This window comes from Geospiza fortis, unplaced genomic scaffold (genome assembly GCF_000277835.1).
Source record: "Geospiza fortis unplaced genomic scaffold, GeoFor_1.0 scaffold70, whole genome shotgun sequence".
Classification (NCBI taxonomy): Eukaryota; Metazoa; Chordata; class Aves; order Passeriformes; family Thraupidae; genus Geospiza; species Geospiza fortis.
The window spans coordinates 7,669,802-7,682,048 of NW_005054317.1; the positions used below are offsets into that span (position 1 = coordinate 7,669,802).

The 12,247-nt window shown below is 51.7% G+C and overlaps 1 protein-coding gene across 1 annotated transcript; it reads right to left on the reverse strand.

The window, feature by feature from the left end:
• Positions 1-4,776: 4,776 nt before the first annotated feature.
• On the reverse strand, positions 4,777-11,216 carry CHST13 (carbohydrate sulfotransferase 13). The gene is made up of 3 exons (XM_005420267.2): positions 11,132-11,216; positions 10,286-10,362; positions 4,777-6,980 (listed from the first exon to the last, which is right to left on the reverse strand). The coding sequence occupies exons 1-3, from the start codon at positions 11,214-11,216 to the stop codon at positions 6,135-6,137; spliced, it is 1,008 nt and encodes a 335-aa protein (XP_005420324.1). The 3' UTR covers positions 4,777-6,134.
• Positions 11,217-12,247: the final 1,031 nt, after the last annotated feature.

Below are 12,247 nucleotides of genomic sequence, written 5' to 3' on the forward strand. Positions count from 1 at the left end.
CGTAATGGATGCCATCTGTGTCCTACTTGTGGCACTCAGCTGTGCCAAGGTGACCCGTGCTGCACCTTGCCTGTGCTGGGGTTGGGGTTCCCCCCTGCAGGAGGCTCTGGGGCTCAGGGGTGCTGTGGGGCAATGACAGAGGGCACAGCAAGATGTGCTGCTCTCCAGGGCACCCCTTGGTGGGCAGCCAAGCTTCAGCCTTGGGCCTGTGGACTTAGAGCAGGGAAGGCACTTAAGACTTAAAATTGCTTCCAGCCTCAAGAGAAATGATATAACCAAAGGAAATGGTTTCAATAAAAAGGGATTTTTTCCTTTTTTTTTTTAATAAGGGCAGTGAAAGGCTAGTTATTTGGCTGCTCAGCTTGTTTACTCTTTCCTCTTTTTTTCTTGTCTGTGCAAATGAGAAAGGGTCTTTGCTAGCAAAGCTGATATGTAACCCCAGAGCACAGCCTGGATCAGCATTCCTGTGACTCTGTCTCAACTTGCTCCTCTAAGAAAACACCCCCAGCCCCTCCAGTGAGTGGGCAGCACTGCTCTGTCCCCTGGCACCAGTTGCCCCAGCCATCCCAGCAGGGCCAGAAGCCCCTGAGTTGTCCAGGCATCCCCCTTCCCTTCCCTTCCCTTCCCTTCCCTTCCCTTCCCTTCCCTTCCCTTCCCTTCCCACCCCACCCCACCCCACCCCAAGTTTGATGCTTAAATACCTGCAGGCTCCTCAGCTTCTAAGAATTTTCAGTACACCACAGCAGGCCCTACCTGGCTTTATGCTCTCTGTGGTGCTGTGTTGGAGCAATTTGGCCAGGGAGGAGATTTGGGGGTGGGGTTGTTTGACTCCCTTTTCCTCCACAAATTTCAGTTTCAGAGCAGACTTGTGTGGGTAGCAGAGCCCAGACAGGGTGGGGACATTTCACAGGGATTTCTGTCTAACCCAGCAGGGAAATCACTGCCAGCCTGGCTTCTCAGCTGCTGTGTCTGTGTCATTGCTGTGCCCAGCTTGTCACTGGGCTGCACCCACCCTGCCCGAGACACCAGCACCTCAGTTTCAGCCAACAGTGACTTTTATTTGTATTTAGTCCTCACAGCTCCCAAACAAGCAATAGCATTAAAAAAGGAGGAGGTGGAAGAAGAGAGTTTCTTTCTTGCTGCTCTTTAGTCCTTGGCTGCTGAGCTGCCCCTTTGGGCTCAGTGCTGGTCCTGGACTGAGAAACCCATCCAGTGCTGTGAGATGCTTGTGGAAGGCTTACCTTGCTGTCATCTTTAGAGGGAATAAAGGAAAATGTGGAGTGTGGGCAGAGAATGAGATTGGCTGGTTTTGAACCCTGTGCAGCCATCAGGCAGCTGATCTAGACTCCAGTAGTGGGCAGTGAAACAATAGATATAATTTTTTTAGTGTCCCACGGTTTTATTTCCCACTGTATTAGCAGTGCAGGCAGGCTCACTCCTGACCACTAGCTGTGCCCCAATTAAATCTCAGGTTCATGTCAGGGTTGTGGGATGGGGCTGAGGAAGAGCACTGGAGTTTGGGAGGGGGTGGGTGCCTGCCCTGGAGCACCACCGGTGTTGGGGTGCTGGGGTGGCTGCTGGGACCCTGGGGAGATCCCAGATGAACACCCTGGGGAGGAAGGTCAGTCAGGGGTTCCCCCACTCCTGGGTGCACTCGTGGTTTCTCTTTGCAGGCAAAGAAGGGGCTGTCACCATCTGTAGATGCAGATGGGAACAGGGGGTTGTTTTCAGGGATAGTGAAATCATTTATTTTTCTCCCCCCACTGCTTCCACTCACTGCCTCCATCCTAACACAGTAATTTTCCAGAAACTCTCTGTGAGATGGAGCTTCCTTACCAGGGACAAGCAAAGTGCCAGCCAGCAAACACAGTAAGTCTGAAAAGCCTCCTTCAAGGGAGACACTGCGTCCAAGACATACTTGAATACAGCTGGTTTTTTTTCTCTTCAATGGCAGTCTCTTTAATCCTCCAGCTAGTAAACAACCCAATCTGTGGTGCACAGGAAAGTCTGGAAGGAAACCTCCTGATCACTGAAGCTCCAGTTTGTTCCACTGGAAGGAGAAACTCAACAGCCTCACATGGGCCATGAGGGATGAGGCCAGGAGCTCCACAGCCCAGCACACCCAGAGCACAGGCACAGAGCTCAGCACACCCAGAGCACAGGCACAGAGCTCAGCACACTCACAGCTCCACAGCCCAGCACACCCAGAGCACAGGCACAGAGCTCAGCACACTCACAGCTCCACAGCCCAGCACACCCAGAGCACAGGCAGAGGGCTCAGCACACTCACCAGGCTGGAGCTGCTGGAGGCACTGGGAGGAAGGGGCTGGCTCTTCATTAACTCCTGAGCCATGGTGGGATGTGGCAAAGCTCAACAGCGCAGCAAGAGAAGATAATCTCTCTTTTATGCTGGGGAGTACATGAGTATTTATATACTAAATGGGATGGTGCACAGACACAAGTATGTAGACAAACATAAGCCAAATGTCTATTAAGTATTGTAACCATATACAAATGTAATCAGTATATAATATGTACATTGACCCAGCAGTAATTCTATTATACATTATAATATAATCATTATTTTCACTGTGTATTTGTGCACACATGAATGTATCAAAGGGAGGCTGTTCTTGTTTCTTGTGTCCCTGGTGCTCTGAGAGCTCCCCAGCAGCTCCCAAGCCTTGGGCCAGACTCCAGGACCAACCTGACTCATTTAGAGGCTCTGCAGCCTGAGGCCAGGATGGGAACCTCTCAGGGGGCTGGGGGGACACTACTGCCATGGTCCTCTCTTCAGTGCCACATCCCCACCTCCAAGTGGAGGAGAAAACCAAATCCAGTTACACTTTAGAGATGGCTCAGGTCTCCTTGATGCTTTCTCCTCTGAAAAGAAAAAGGGACGCAGTGAAACAGTTTGAAAAGCCCAACCAACCAGGAGCCAACAGAGAAATGGTTCCCAGCACCCGTACGGGGAATTTCACCGCCTGTAGTTGGGATCTCCGGTCACACGGGGTCCTCCTCGCTCCGTCCTGCTCCCATCCTCCAGCGCTTTCCGTCAGACCGGGAAGGGTCGGACCGAGCCTGTGGCGAGGGGGCCGGCTGCTGGCCCCCGCCCCGCAGCATCCCGACCCTCATAGCATCCCGGCCCCACAGCATCCTGACCCTACAGCATCCCGACCCCATAGCATCTTAACCTCATAGCATCCCGACCCCGCAGCATCTTAACCTCATAGCATCCCGGCCCCACAGCATCCTGACCCTACAGCATCCCCACCCCATAGCATCTTAACCTCATAGCATCCCGGCCCGACAGCATCTTAACCTCATAGCATCCCGGCCCCACAGCATCCCGGCTCCGCAGCATCCCTGCCCTGCAGCATCCCAACCCTGCAGCATCCTGACCCCACAGCATTCTGAAACCACAGCATCCTGACCCCACAGCATCCCTACCCCACAGTATCCCTGCCCCACAGCATCCCGACCCCATCCTGCAGCATCCCAGTCCCGGCAATCCGGCTTTGGCATGGGCTGAGCGATTCCCATCCCAAAAAGCTCCAGCCCAGGCTGACAGTGTTTGTTTCAGAAATACAAAGTGCCAAAGTGCCCTTTTCTGTTTGCATGGTTAGGTTTTCCCTTTGGAAAGCTTTGGGTTTAGGCAGAGAGGAAGCCAAGGGTATGGCCTAAATGGTTTGGATTGTGGATGTTGTCTGTGGGGATTTTACAGAAACAGCCCAAAGGTGGGTATTTCCAAAGGTCCAATTTCTAAATGACTCAAACCACACCTTTACAGGGTCCTGCTCTCAGAAGCTCACAGCCAAGGCTGCAGGGCTGCATTTGGTCCATTGGCGTGTGGCTGGGCTGGTCAATGGGTCAGATCTGATGGGGATCCATCAGCCAGGACAGGCTGCCAGTCAAACAGCCACTCACGGCTGGGGACACCTCCCCATTGCCACAGTTGCAGGAAAGATTAGAAACCACCTGGCTGAAGAACAAAGCCCAGAGGCTTCTGTTCCCTCACTTTCACACCAAAGAAAGCCCAAAGCAGCTCCCAGCCAGCCAGATATTGTCAAAACACCCACAAACAGCACAGCTGGGAGAGAGCGTTTCTGTCCCTGCCACTCACTGTGCCATCAGCTCTTTAGAAGTACTGGCAGGGAACAGTATTTAGGAAAAATAAAAACAAAAAACCATCTAAAAATCCATCCATTTATGACCCTGCATCCGACCCCAAATTATGATTCATGACCAAAAGCGATTAGAAGATCTTGCAGTGACTTGAACAATGATCTTTCCAAGCAGAAGCAGCTCTAAGCAGGGAGCACAAGACTCCTGAGAAAGCAGGAGGAATGCACTCCAAGCCTGAACGCTGCAGATGAAATCTGTTGCATCATATAATCTGTTTTTGTGTTTTGTGTTTCAGCTAGACAGGGAGATACCAAGACAGCATGAGAAAGGCCATTTCTTCAAGATCTCCAGTGCAGATTGGGAGAATCAGTCACACTGCCAGCATCACCAGCAGCTTCATTTACTTTTCTTTTTCATTGCTTTGCTAAAGCCAATCTCCAATGGAGCAAGCAAGGAGGGAGTGTCAGCATACAGCTGCCAGTCAGAGGCAGAGAGGAAAAAGGTTAAGATATAACAGCTGAAAGTTGTTAGATGGAAACACCATTTTTTTTACAGATACTGAGAGCACTGTGATTTCATAAAACCTCCCATTGTATTGCACTAATAAGTCAAGTGTTTGCAGCCAAGCCAGCAGACACACTCCACAGCATCTATTACCAGTGTGTTTATTTACAAAGGCAGCCAGCAAGCCAAAGCCAAACAGAAAAGAGGAAAAACTGAAATATGGACTGGCTCTAATTTAAAATCCTAGGGCTTGGTTTGTCATTTTCTTTTGTGTTTCACTCCCTCCTCCCTGTTTTTTCTTCAAGGAATGATTATCCAAAGGCAACCAGGAAAAGGACTGTTTCCCTCTAGGTGTCTCTCTCCCTGTTTTTATTCTCAATTTTTTCCTCTCTCTCTCTCTCTCACACACACACAAACACACACACAAACACACACCCACTTTTCTGGCCTCCCAGTCCAACATTACCTCTCCATTACCACAGCAATCTCCCACATCCCAGCCCAGTGTTCCCCCAAACACTTTGTAAGTTTTTTAAAGGGGCTGCACACAGGAGCAGCCCCTTTATGCTCTCCTGGGAAGAGAAGCCAGCACTGCCAGTAGGGCCCTGCCTGACCAGCAGGGCCACGGGCAGGACACTGGGGATGGTGTGATTTCATCAGAGCACACACCTCCACCCAGACTGTCTGAATGGCTTCACAACTGTTGTCACCTGCTTCCAAAAATGGGAGGTGTGGGGCCTGGATTTAATGGATTTGACCAGAAATCCAGAGACATGCACACACAGGCACTCTGCTGTAATAGTTCAGGGGAAAGCACTGAGGACCTGCTGCAAGCCTTTCCTCTCTATCTTTGGAGTATTTTGCACCCCAAGTGAGAACACGTGGATGGAGAGGAACAAAAAGTCCCTCCAGGGATAAAAATGTGGCCAGAGTAACACACCTCTGTGTGTTATATCCTTCTCAGTAGGGATGGCATGAAGGACAAGAAGAGAACAAGACAAAAAGAAAAGGTGGGAGCAATTTTAAATAAAAGGAAAAAGTTACATTAAATTATTGCTTTATTTCTGGTTCTAGGCAAGTCTCTGATACACTCCCCTCTGACCCCTGAGACTCCATGTCTGCCCCCAAACAGCCCAGTAAGGAGGAGAAAGACCTGAAGGGATCCTGCCCGAAAAAGGAGCCTTCCCAAGATTTGGATCTACAAATCGAGGAGTCTCTTAGTTACAAGAAAGTCCCCAACCAAGGCAAGAAGTATCCAGTCCCACCACCATTCCCTGTAGATATTGAAGGCTGGGAGGGAAAGGGAAGGAAAAGTTCCAGCCCCAGGGTATTGAGAAGTGTTCTTCCTCCAGAGCATGCACTAACAAGGCATCAGGAGGTGGAGCAGACCCTAACAAAAGAGCACAGGGAAGAAGTTAACCAAGAGCTCAAGGCAGGAGGAGAGGAATCGTGGCAAGGTGAGAGTTATCCAGCTCTCCCTTATCTGTTCCCCCACAGCCCCCGCCTCACCGGAGGCGGAGATACGAGGGGATGGAGTAATTGAACAGCAAGTAGTCCATTTTGTATAAATTAAAGAGTCTCCTTTGGTAGAAGGGGCTAATGTCCTGGAAGAACTGGGCCGTCATGTCGTCTGTCGTCCTGGTGGTCTTGGACGAGGCCGGGAACTTGACGCTGGCGTCGGCCCCCACCAGCTGCAGGATGTACTTGGCATCTTCGGCCAAGGTCTCGTACTTGCCCACCACGTCGTAGTGGATGATGCAGGGGTGGCAGAGCGAGTGCACCCGCTCCCAGTGCTCGTTGAAGGGCTCCTCCTGCTGCGTGCGCGGGTCCAGCAGGTAGTAGACGAACTCCTCGAAGCGCACGTCGTCTCCGCGCTCCAGGGCGCGCTGGCTGGGCTGCGGCCGGTGCCGCCGCACGATCTTGGTGCCGTAGCGCTTGTGGAAGGCCGTGTTGTAGCTGAGCGTGAACTTGTTGCGGTAGGCCGAGACCAGGCGCTCCAAGGGCTCCCGCACGAAGACGAACTTGAGGTAGGTGCGCAGGCGGGCGTTGATCTCGGCGACGCTGTACTCGGACAGGGTGCGCAGGTTGGAGGGCACGTGGGCCTCGTGGGCGGGGATCTCCAGCGGGTCCCGGTACTTGCCTTGCCCCGTCAGGACCATCATCACCCGCTTCCAGTTGGTGCAGGCCACTTTGGGCACGTAGCAGTAGAGCAGCCCGTGGGTGTCGTCCACCACCAAGTGCCGCAAGTCGTCCGGCCGCAGGAGACGCCGCTTGCGGGTGTAACGGCTGCAGATGTTGCTCAACATCTCCCGTCTCTGCTGGTGAACTGCCTGCAGGGTCGACTGCTCAAACTGGGGAGGAAAAACCCAACAGAGATGGTCACTGGCTTGCCCAAGCTGATTGTGGCCTACACACAACACTCGGCCCACAATTGTCCCCACTGCCTCCCCTTCGCTGGGGTCACCCATGTGGGATTTTGGAGACAGCACTCACTTTGAACACATCTCGGTGTGGTGCACTTAATCCTTGGACAGGCTTGGCATCAAAAGAAAGGACAAAATGTGATGAGGAGTTGGATGAGGAGAAAAATCGAAGGGGGTGAGGGAAGAAGGGGTGGTGCAGAGAGGGTCAATAACAGAGCGTTTTTTTAAAAGCAGACGCACACACTGGGCTAACGTGCTCTCCCTCACACCATTCTGGGGGGATGCACAGCCTCAGGGGCAGAAAGCACAGCCTGTTTGCTGGCACAGGGCCCTGCACACCTCCTGCTGCAATGGGGCATTGCTGCCTCACACTGACACCCACACACATGTGCTTGCTGTGAACACCCAGCCAAGGGCAGAAACGTGGCAGAACATTTGGGCATGCTGGAGGGAATTGGACTGGGTGTCCTGCCAAGGAAAGGCAAATGGAAATGGTCTCTAACGCTAATGATCACAGCCTGGTGAGCAGGAGGGGAGCTGGAGATGAGGTGGGGTGGCAGGTATGACGGAGAGGAGCAAGGGGATGAGTAGGTAGTGCTGGGGCCCTTCCTGAGGGCTTTGGGTTCCTTCTCCTGAGGGACTTCTTCCACACAGGCCAGTCCAACGCCTCAGCTCTGGTCACAGTTTCCTTTGGCCGCAGAGACAAGGAACCAACACATGGTCCTTTAACCCTTCTGACCCTCACATCAAGAGCTGGCAGCTGCTGCACTGGCTTACCAGAAGCCCAGAGTCCCTTAACCCCTGACCCAGCTGAAACCCCCTTACAGATCTGGGGACGTGACCTCTCCCGTCATGGTTTTCGTCAAAAATCCCAAAATGTCATTAGAACATCTGGGGAAGGAAACCATTTCCAGGAAGTCAGAAGGGGAAGATCCCCCTCCTCCTCCTGCCCACTCTGTCCCTGTTTTGCTCACAAGGGTTGGGAAATTTCGTGTTCCTCATTGCTGGGAACATCCAACAGCCTTGTCTGGGAACAGCAGCACCAAGCACTCGCCAGCCTGGGGTGGCCCTGACCCCACAGGGCTGTGGCTTTCATGCCATGCAGTGACCACCACCTCCCAACAACAGAGTGGCTCCCACTTTGGGGTTGTAAAGATAGCCCTGCCAGGGTCAGAGGGTGCCACAGCAAACAGCTCTGCATTGCACAGCTGTGGTAAGCTCCAGGTGAAGGGTGAGGGCAGCCCTTGCTGCCTGCATGGCTGCTGAGAGCTGCCACTGCCCAGGTAGGCTGAAGGACACCCTTGGCCAGGCTTCAGGTGCTCCCTCACTGCTCCCTGGGGGCTTACAAGGTGTCTGGAGGGACAGCTTGTAAAGGGCTTGTAAAGCTCCTGCCAGGAGTTGGGATACTAAGACAAACTGTGGGTGATCCAGCAGACCTGTCATCCTCAGAGAGACACTAACATCTGGGCAAACAGCTCCTCTGCAAGGGATGAACCACACTCAGACTCTTTTGGATCTTATTTCCACAAAGGAAATCACCTTGTCCAGGTCACCTTAGTGACCACTTTCTCCAGGAACCTGTATGGGCAGTAATGTGAGACAGGGACAGGAGAAAGCATCCCATCCTTACTCCTTCCAACAGGGACATGATAAGGGAAAATGCCACAACGAAGGAAATTCAGGTGAACAGATGCCAACTGCCAGCAAGGTATCACTCTGACATTGTTAGCTACCAGGCTACAAAGAAAATAGAGCACCTAGGGAGGTGATAACCACAGCTGAAGAAGCATTCTCATGCTGCCTTGCAACACAGCCAAACCTTTCAGTAGAAAATTCTTTTGTTTGGAGCTTCCCCGTCAGCTTTTAGAATTGGAAAACCTTTTTTGCAAGGGCTTAGAAAAAGAGGCATTTTAATAATGGGATTTTTTTCAGGTGTTGCATAATTCAAAATTATTGGACCAGAGAGACAGACAGACAGACACTGTCTGCAGGCATGGCAACAAATAAATGTGACTACCTTTCAGCAGCCGCCCACTGGAATAAATGCATGTCTTGCAGTTATTTCAGAGCAAAATTGCTCCTTTCATTTCCTTCTCTTTAAAAGCCAGGGAAATTAAGTATCACTTTTAAGGAAATAACACCACAACATTCCAGCAGCGCCAGGCTTTGCCGGCATCATGGCCAAGGGAGTTCATATTTGTAATTTTTCAGAGAGCAAATGTACTTTGGCTGCTTACAGACATAAGAGCATCAAACTAGACAGTGACACCAAGCAACACCTATGGGAAGAGCTGACCCTGGCTGCATGGGGCACTGGGGAGGCAGCAGGGATGGCAGCCCACTGAGGGGCCACCAGCACTGCCCTCTGCTCCTGGGGCTGCAGCAGAGGACAGCCCCATGGGCATGGGGAGATGCAGGGCACGTTTGGTGGCTGGGCACGTGGCATGGCACCCGTTGGAGGGTGGTTTCCCACAGGGTTTCCTGCAGGGAAGTTGTGGGTGAAGATCCCTCTGCAAAGGGAAGTGGGGCTGAATTAGGGGAAAACTGCCTGCCCAGGGGAAAATGCAGCAGAAAGAAACAAAGGCTTTCTACAGCTCTGACCACAAGCCCCACTGTGAGGGGCAGGCAGGACACATTTCCTGATTCCTGCACAGGGAGGGACCCACTAAGCCCACCTGGAGGGGAGTGATCCTTTGCTCAGGCTGTGCCTGGCTGCTCATTTCTCAGCAGGTGTAGCTGGCACAGCTCAGAGTGATGGAGAGGCCTGAGATATTCCAGGATTATAAATCCCCCATGGCTGAGTCCAGCTATATCTATGTAAACATACATAGGTGCAGATTCCTATGTGTGTGCATGTACATGTAGCAGCTAACACAGAAACATCTGTCAACTATTAGCTCAGGAAGGGCAGCAATGAAGCTCTTGCCTGGCTATGATGGCACAGAGTTGGCTTTGAAATGTTCAGATGGCAAAGTCTCCCAGGTTTGCCCAGCTATGGCTCATCCCACTGGTAATTAAAACGTTTACCCAAGTACCATAAGCAGTGTTTATCAAGCTACACCCCCAAGCAGTGTGTTCTTGTCTTTTAGACACAGCCAGAGGTTCAGCTGCAAGGACCCTGGGGGTGGCTGGACCTGGCACACTGCCCCACACACCAGAGGGGTGGAAGGAAGGGTCAGCACTCAGTGCCCCACTCGATCTTCTTCAGCACTTCTCTGTCCCTGTCCCCTTACCTGGTCACTCTCATACAGGGCCTGGAGTGGGCTGCGACCAGCCTTGCCTTGCCAGGTGGATCTCAGATCTTCAGAGGCTGAAAAAGGAGAGAGGAAAATCAGAGGGGTTGGAAGGGTCTGCTTCCCTTGCCGTCTCTTGAGATGCCCAAGATGGGATAAGACAACCCATGGATTTTGCTCTGGAAGTGGTGCTCAAGCAATGCTCTTCCATCCCCCTTACTCTGTAACAAAATCTGCAGCTAGGATTCAAGAGGTCCAGACCTATTTTTTATCAAATAAAACACCATAAATAAAGGTAACAATTACAATTTCAAGAGCAACTAGGTAAAGTTTGGTCCACATGCTTTTGGGAAATGCCACTTTGTCCAGGCTGTATGTTTGAGGGAATGACCCAGAGGAGACAGGACCCTGCCAGCATTGCCACAGCCCTGTGAGGAGCGAGACAGCCTCTGTGCTTGGCAGAGATGAAGGGCAGATCCAGCACTGGCAGCCCTGTGCTGAGCCCCCACAGGCTCAGAGTTTGCAATTCCAGGCCCAAAGACACAAACTGGTCAGGTGCTTTGTCTGACCAGTAAATCTATTGAAGTTCTTATTTGCTATTTATATTTTTTTCCATCCCTTCTAATAAATCAGCAGCATCTCCTCTGTGTTTGAAGCTCCAGACAGTCACCCAGGCATCCTTGCCCCTCCCTGCCCTGCAGATCAGCTGTTTCATTTTGGAGGTCCATTTGCAGCAGCACCAAACCCAAGGCTGGATGTGGCCAGCCATAAGTGCAGCACCAGAAACCCAGTCAGTGACAGCTGCTCAAGTTCTTGTGCCCATAAATTATTTAGGGATGCAATCACCTTCCAGGCTAGGAAGCATCTGCTTCAGCTCAGCCTCTGAGGTCCCCTCAGGGACCTGTTTCCAGCAGAGTGGGGGCAGAACCATGTAGCCTGGATACTCCAAGCCCAACACATGGAGCCAGCCATGGCAGGGGCACAGGCTCTCACTTGCAGAAACACTTCCAAGCAGCTCTCCCACCACTCATGCACCCTCTGCTGCTTGGCTCTGGCTCTCTGCATTGGCAGAGGATGCCACGACGATTTCCACATGACAAGGTTTGTAACCATGGGGGTTGTGCAGCCCTGGAGTTGGCTTCCACAGAAGGAATCACACCATGAGTTTTAAAATGGAGAATTATGTTTTCTCTGAAGGGGAAGATAGGACACATTGTTCAGGAGACTGTGGCCTGGGAGGAGGATCTTCCAGTCCTCCAAGTTCCTGGAAAAAGCATCTGCCACAAGACATTTCTGCCAACGTGAAGGTTTCTAACAGAAGCTTTTTGCATGGCAGTTTGGGGTTCCGGATCTTTTCATTCACTGACCATCACCAAACAACCCCACATTTGTTATACAAGTCCCAGATGGCATCTGTACAACCAAAACAACCAGAAGGAAAAATCCAGATCCTCTGTTCATTTTGACATGCTTGCATTTTGCTTAAATGAAAACTGCACCAAAGCACAGAGTCACCAGGGTCTCAGCTAAACATTATTCATTCCTGGAGCTGTAATTAGGGAGGAAATGACTGCCTGACCTCACAAAATTTCATCAGCGGTGCCTGTACGCTTGCGCGTCGGTGGAAATGACACTTCCTGCAGCGCTGGATTGATGAAGATGTGACTCAACAGAAGAAGATACAGTTTCTTCCTCATTCCTCTGTATCAGTTACCCCACAGGAGGGTGAAATAGCATCTGTGTCAGTGGGAGATAAGCAGAAAGTCCAACGTACAGTGCTGGGCTGAGACACTCATCCCAGAGGAGCCCCGGTTCACATTTCCAGGCTCAGCCCTCTGCAAATGACAGGGAATGAGATCGACCTTGAAAACTGCACTCACTGCAGCTCACATCTGCAAACAGAGAGCTCTGAACTTGAGCCCCTTTCCCCTTGGGCTGATAAACTCCTGTTGGATGTGACCC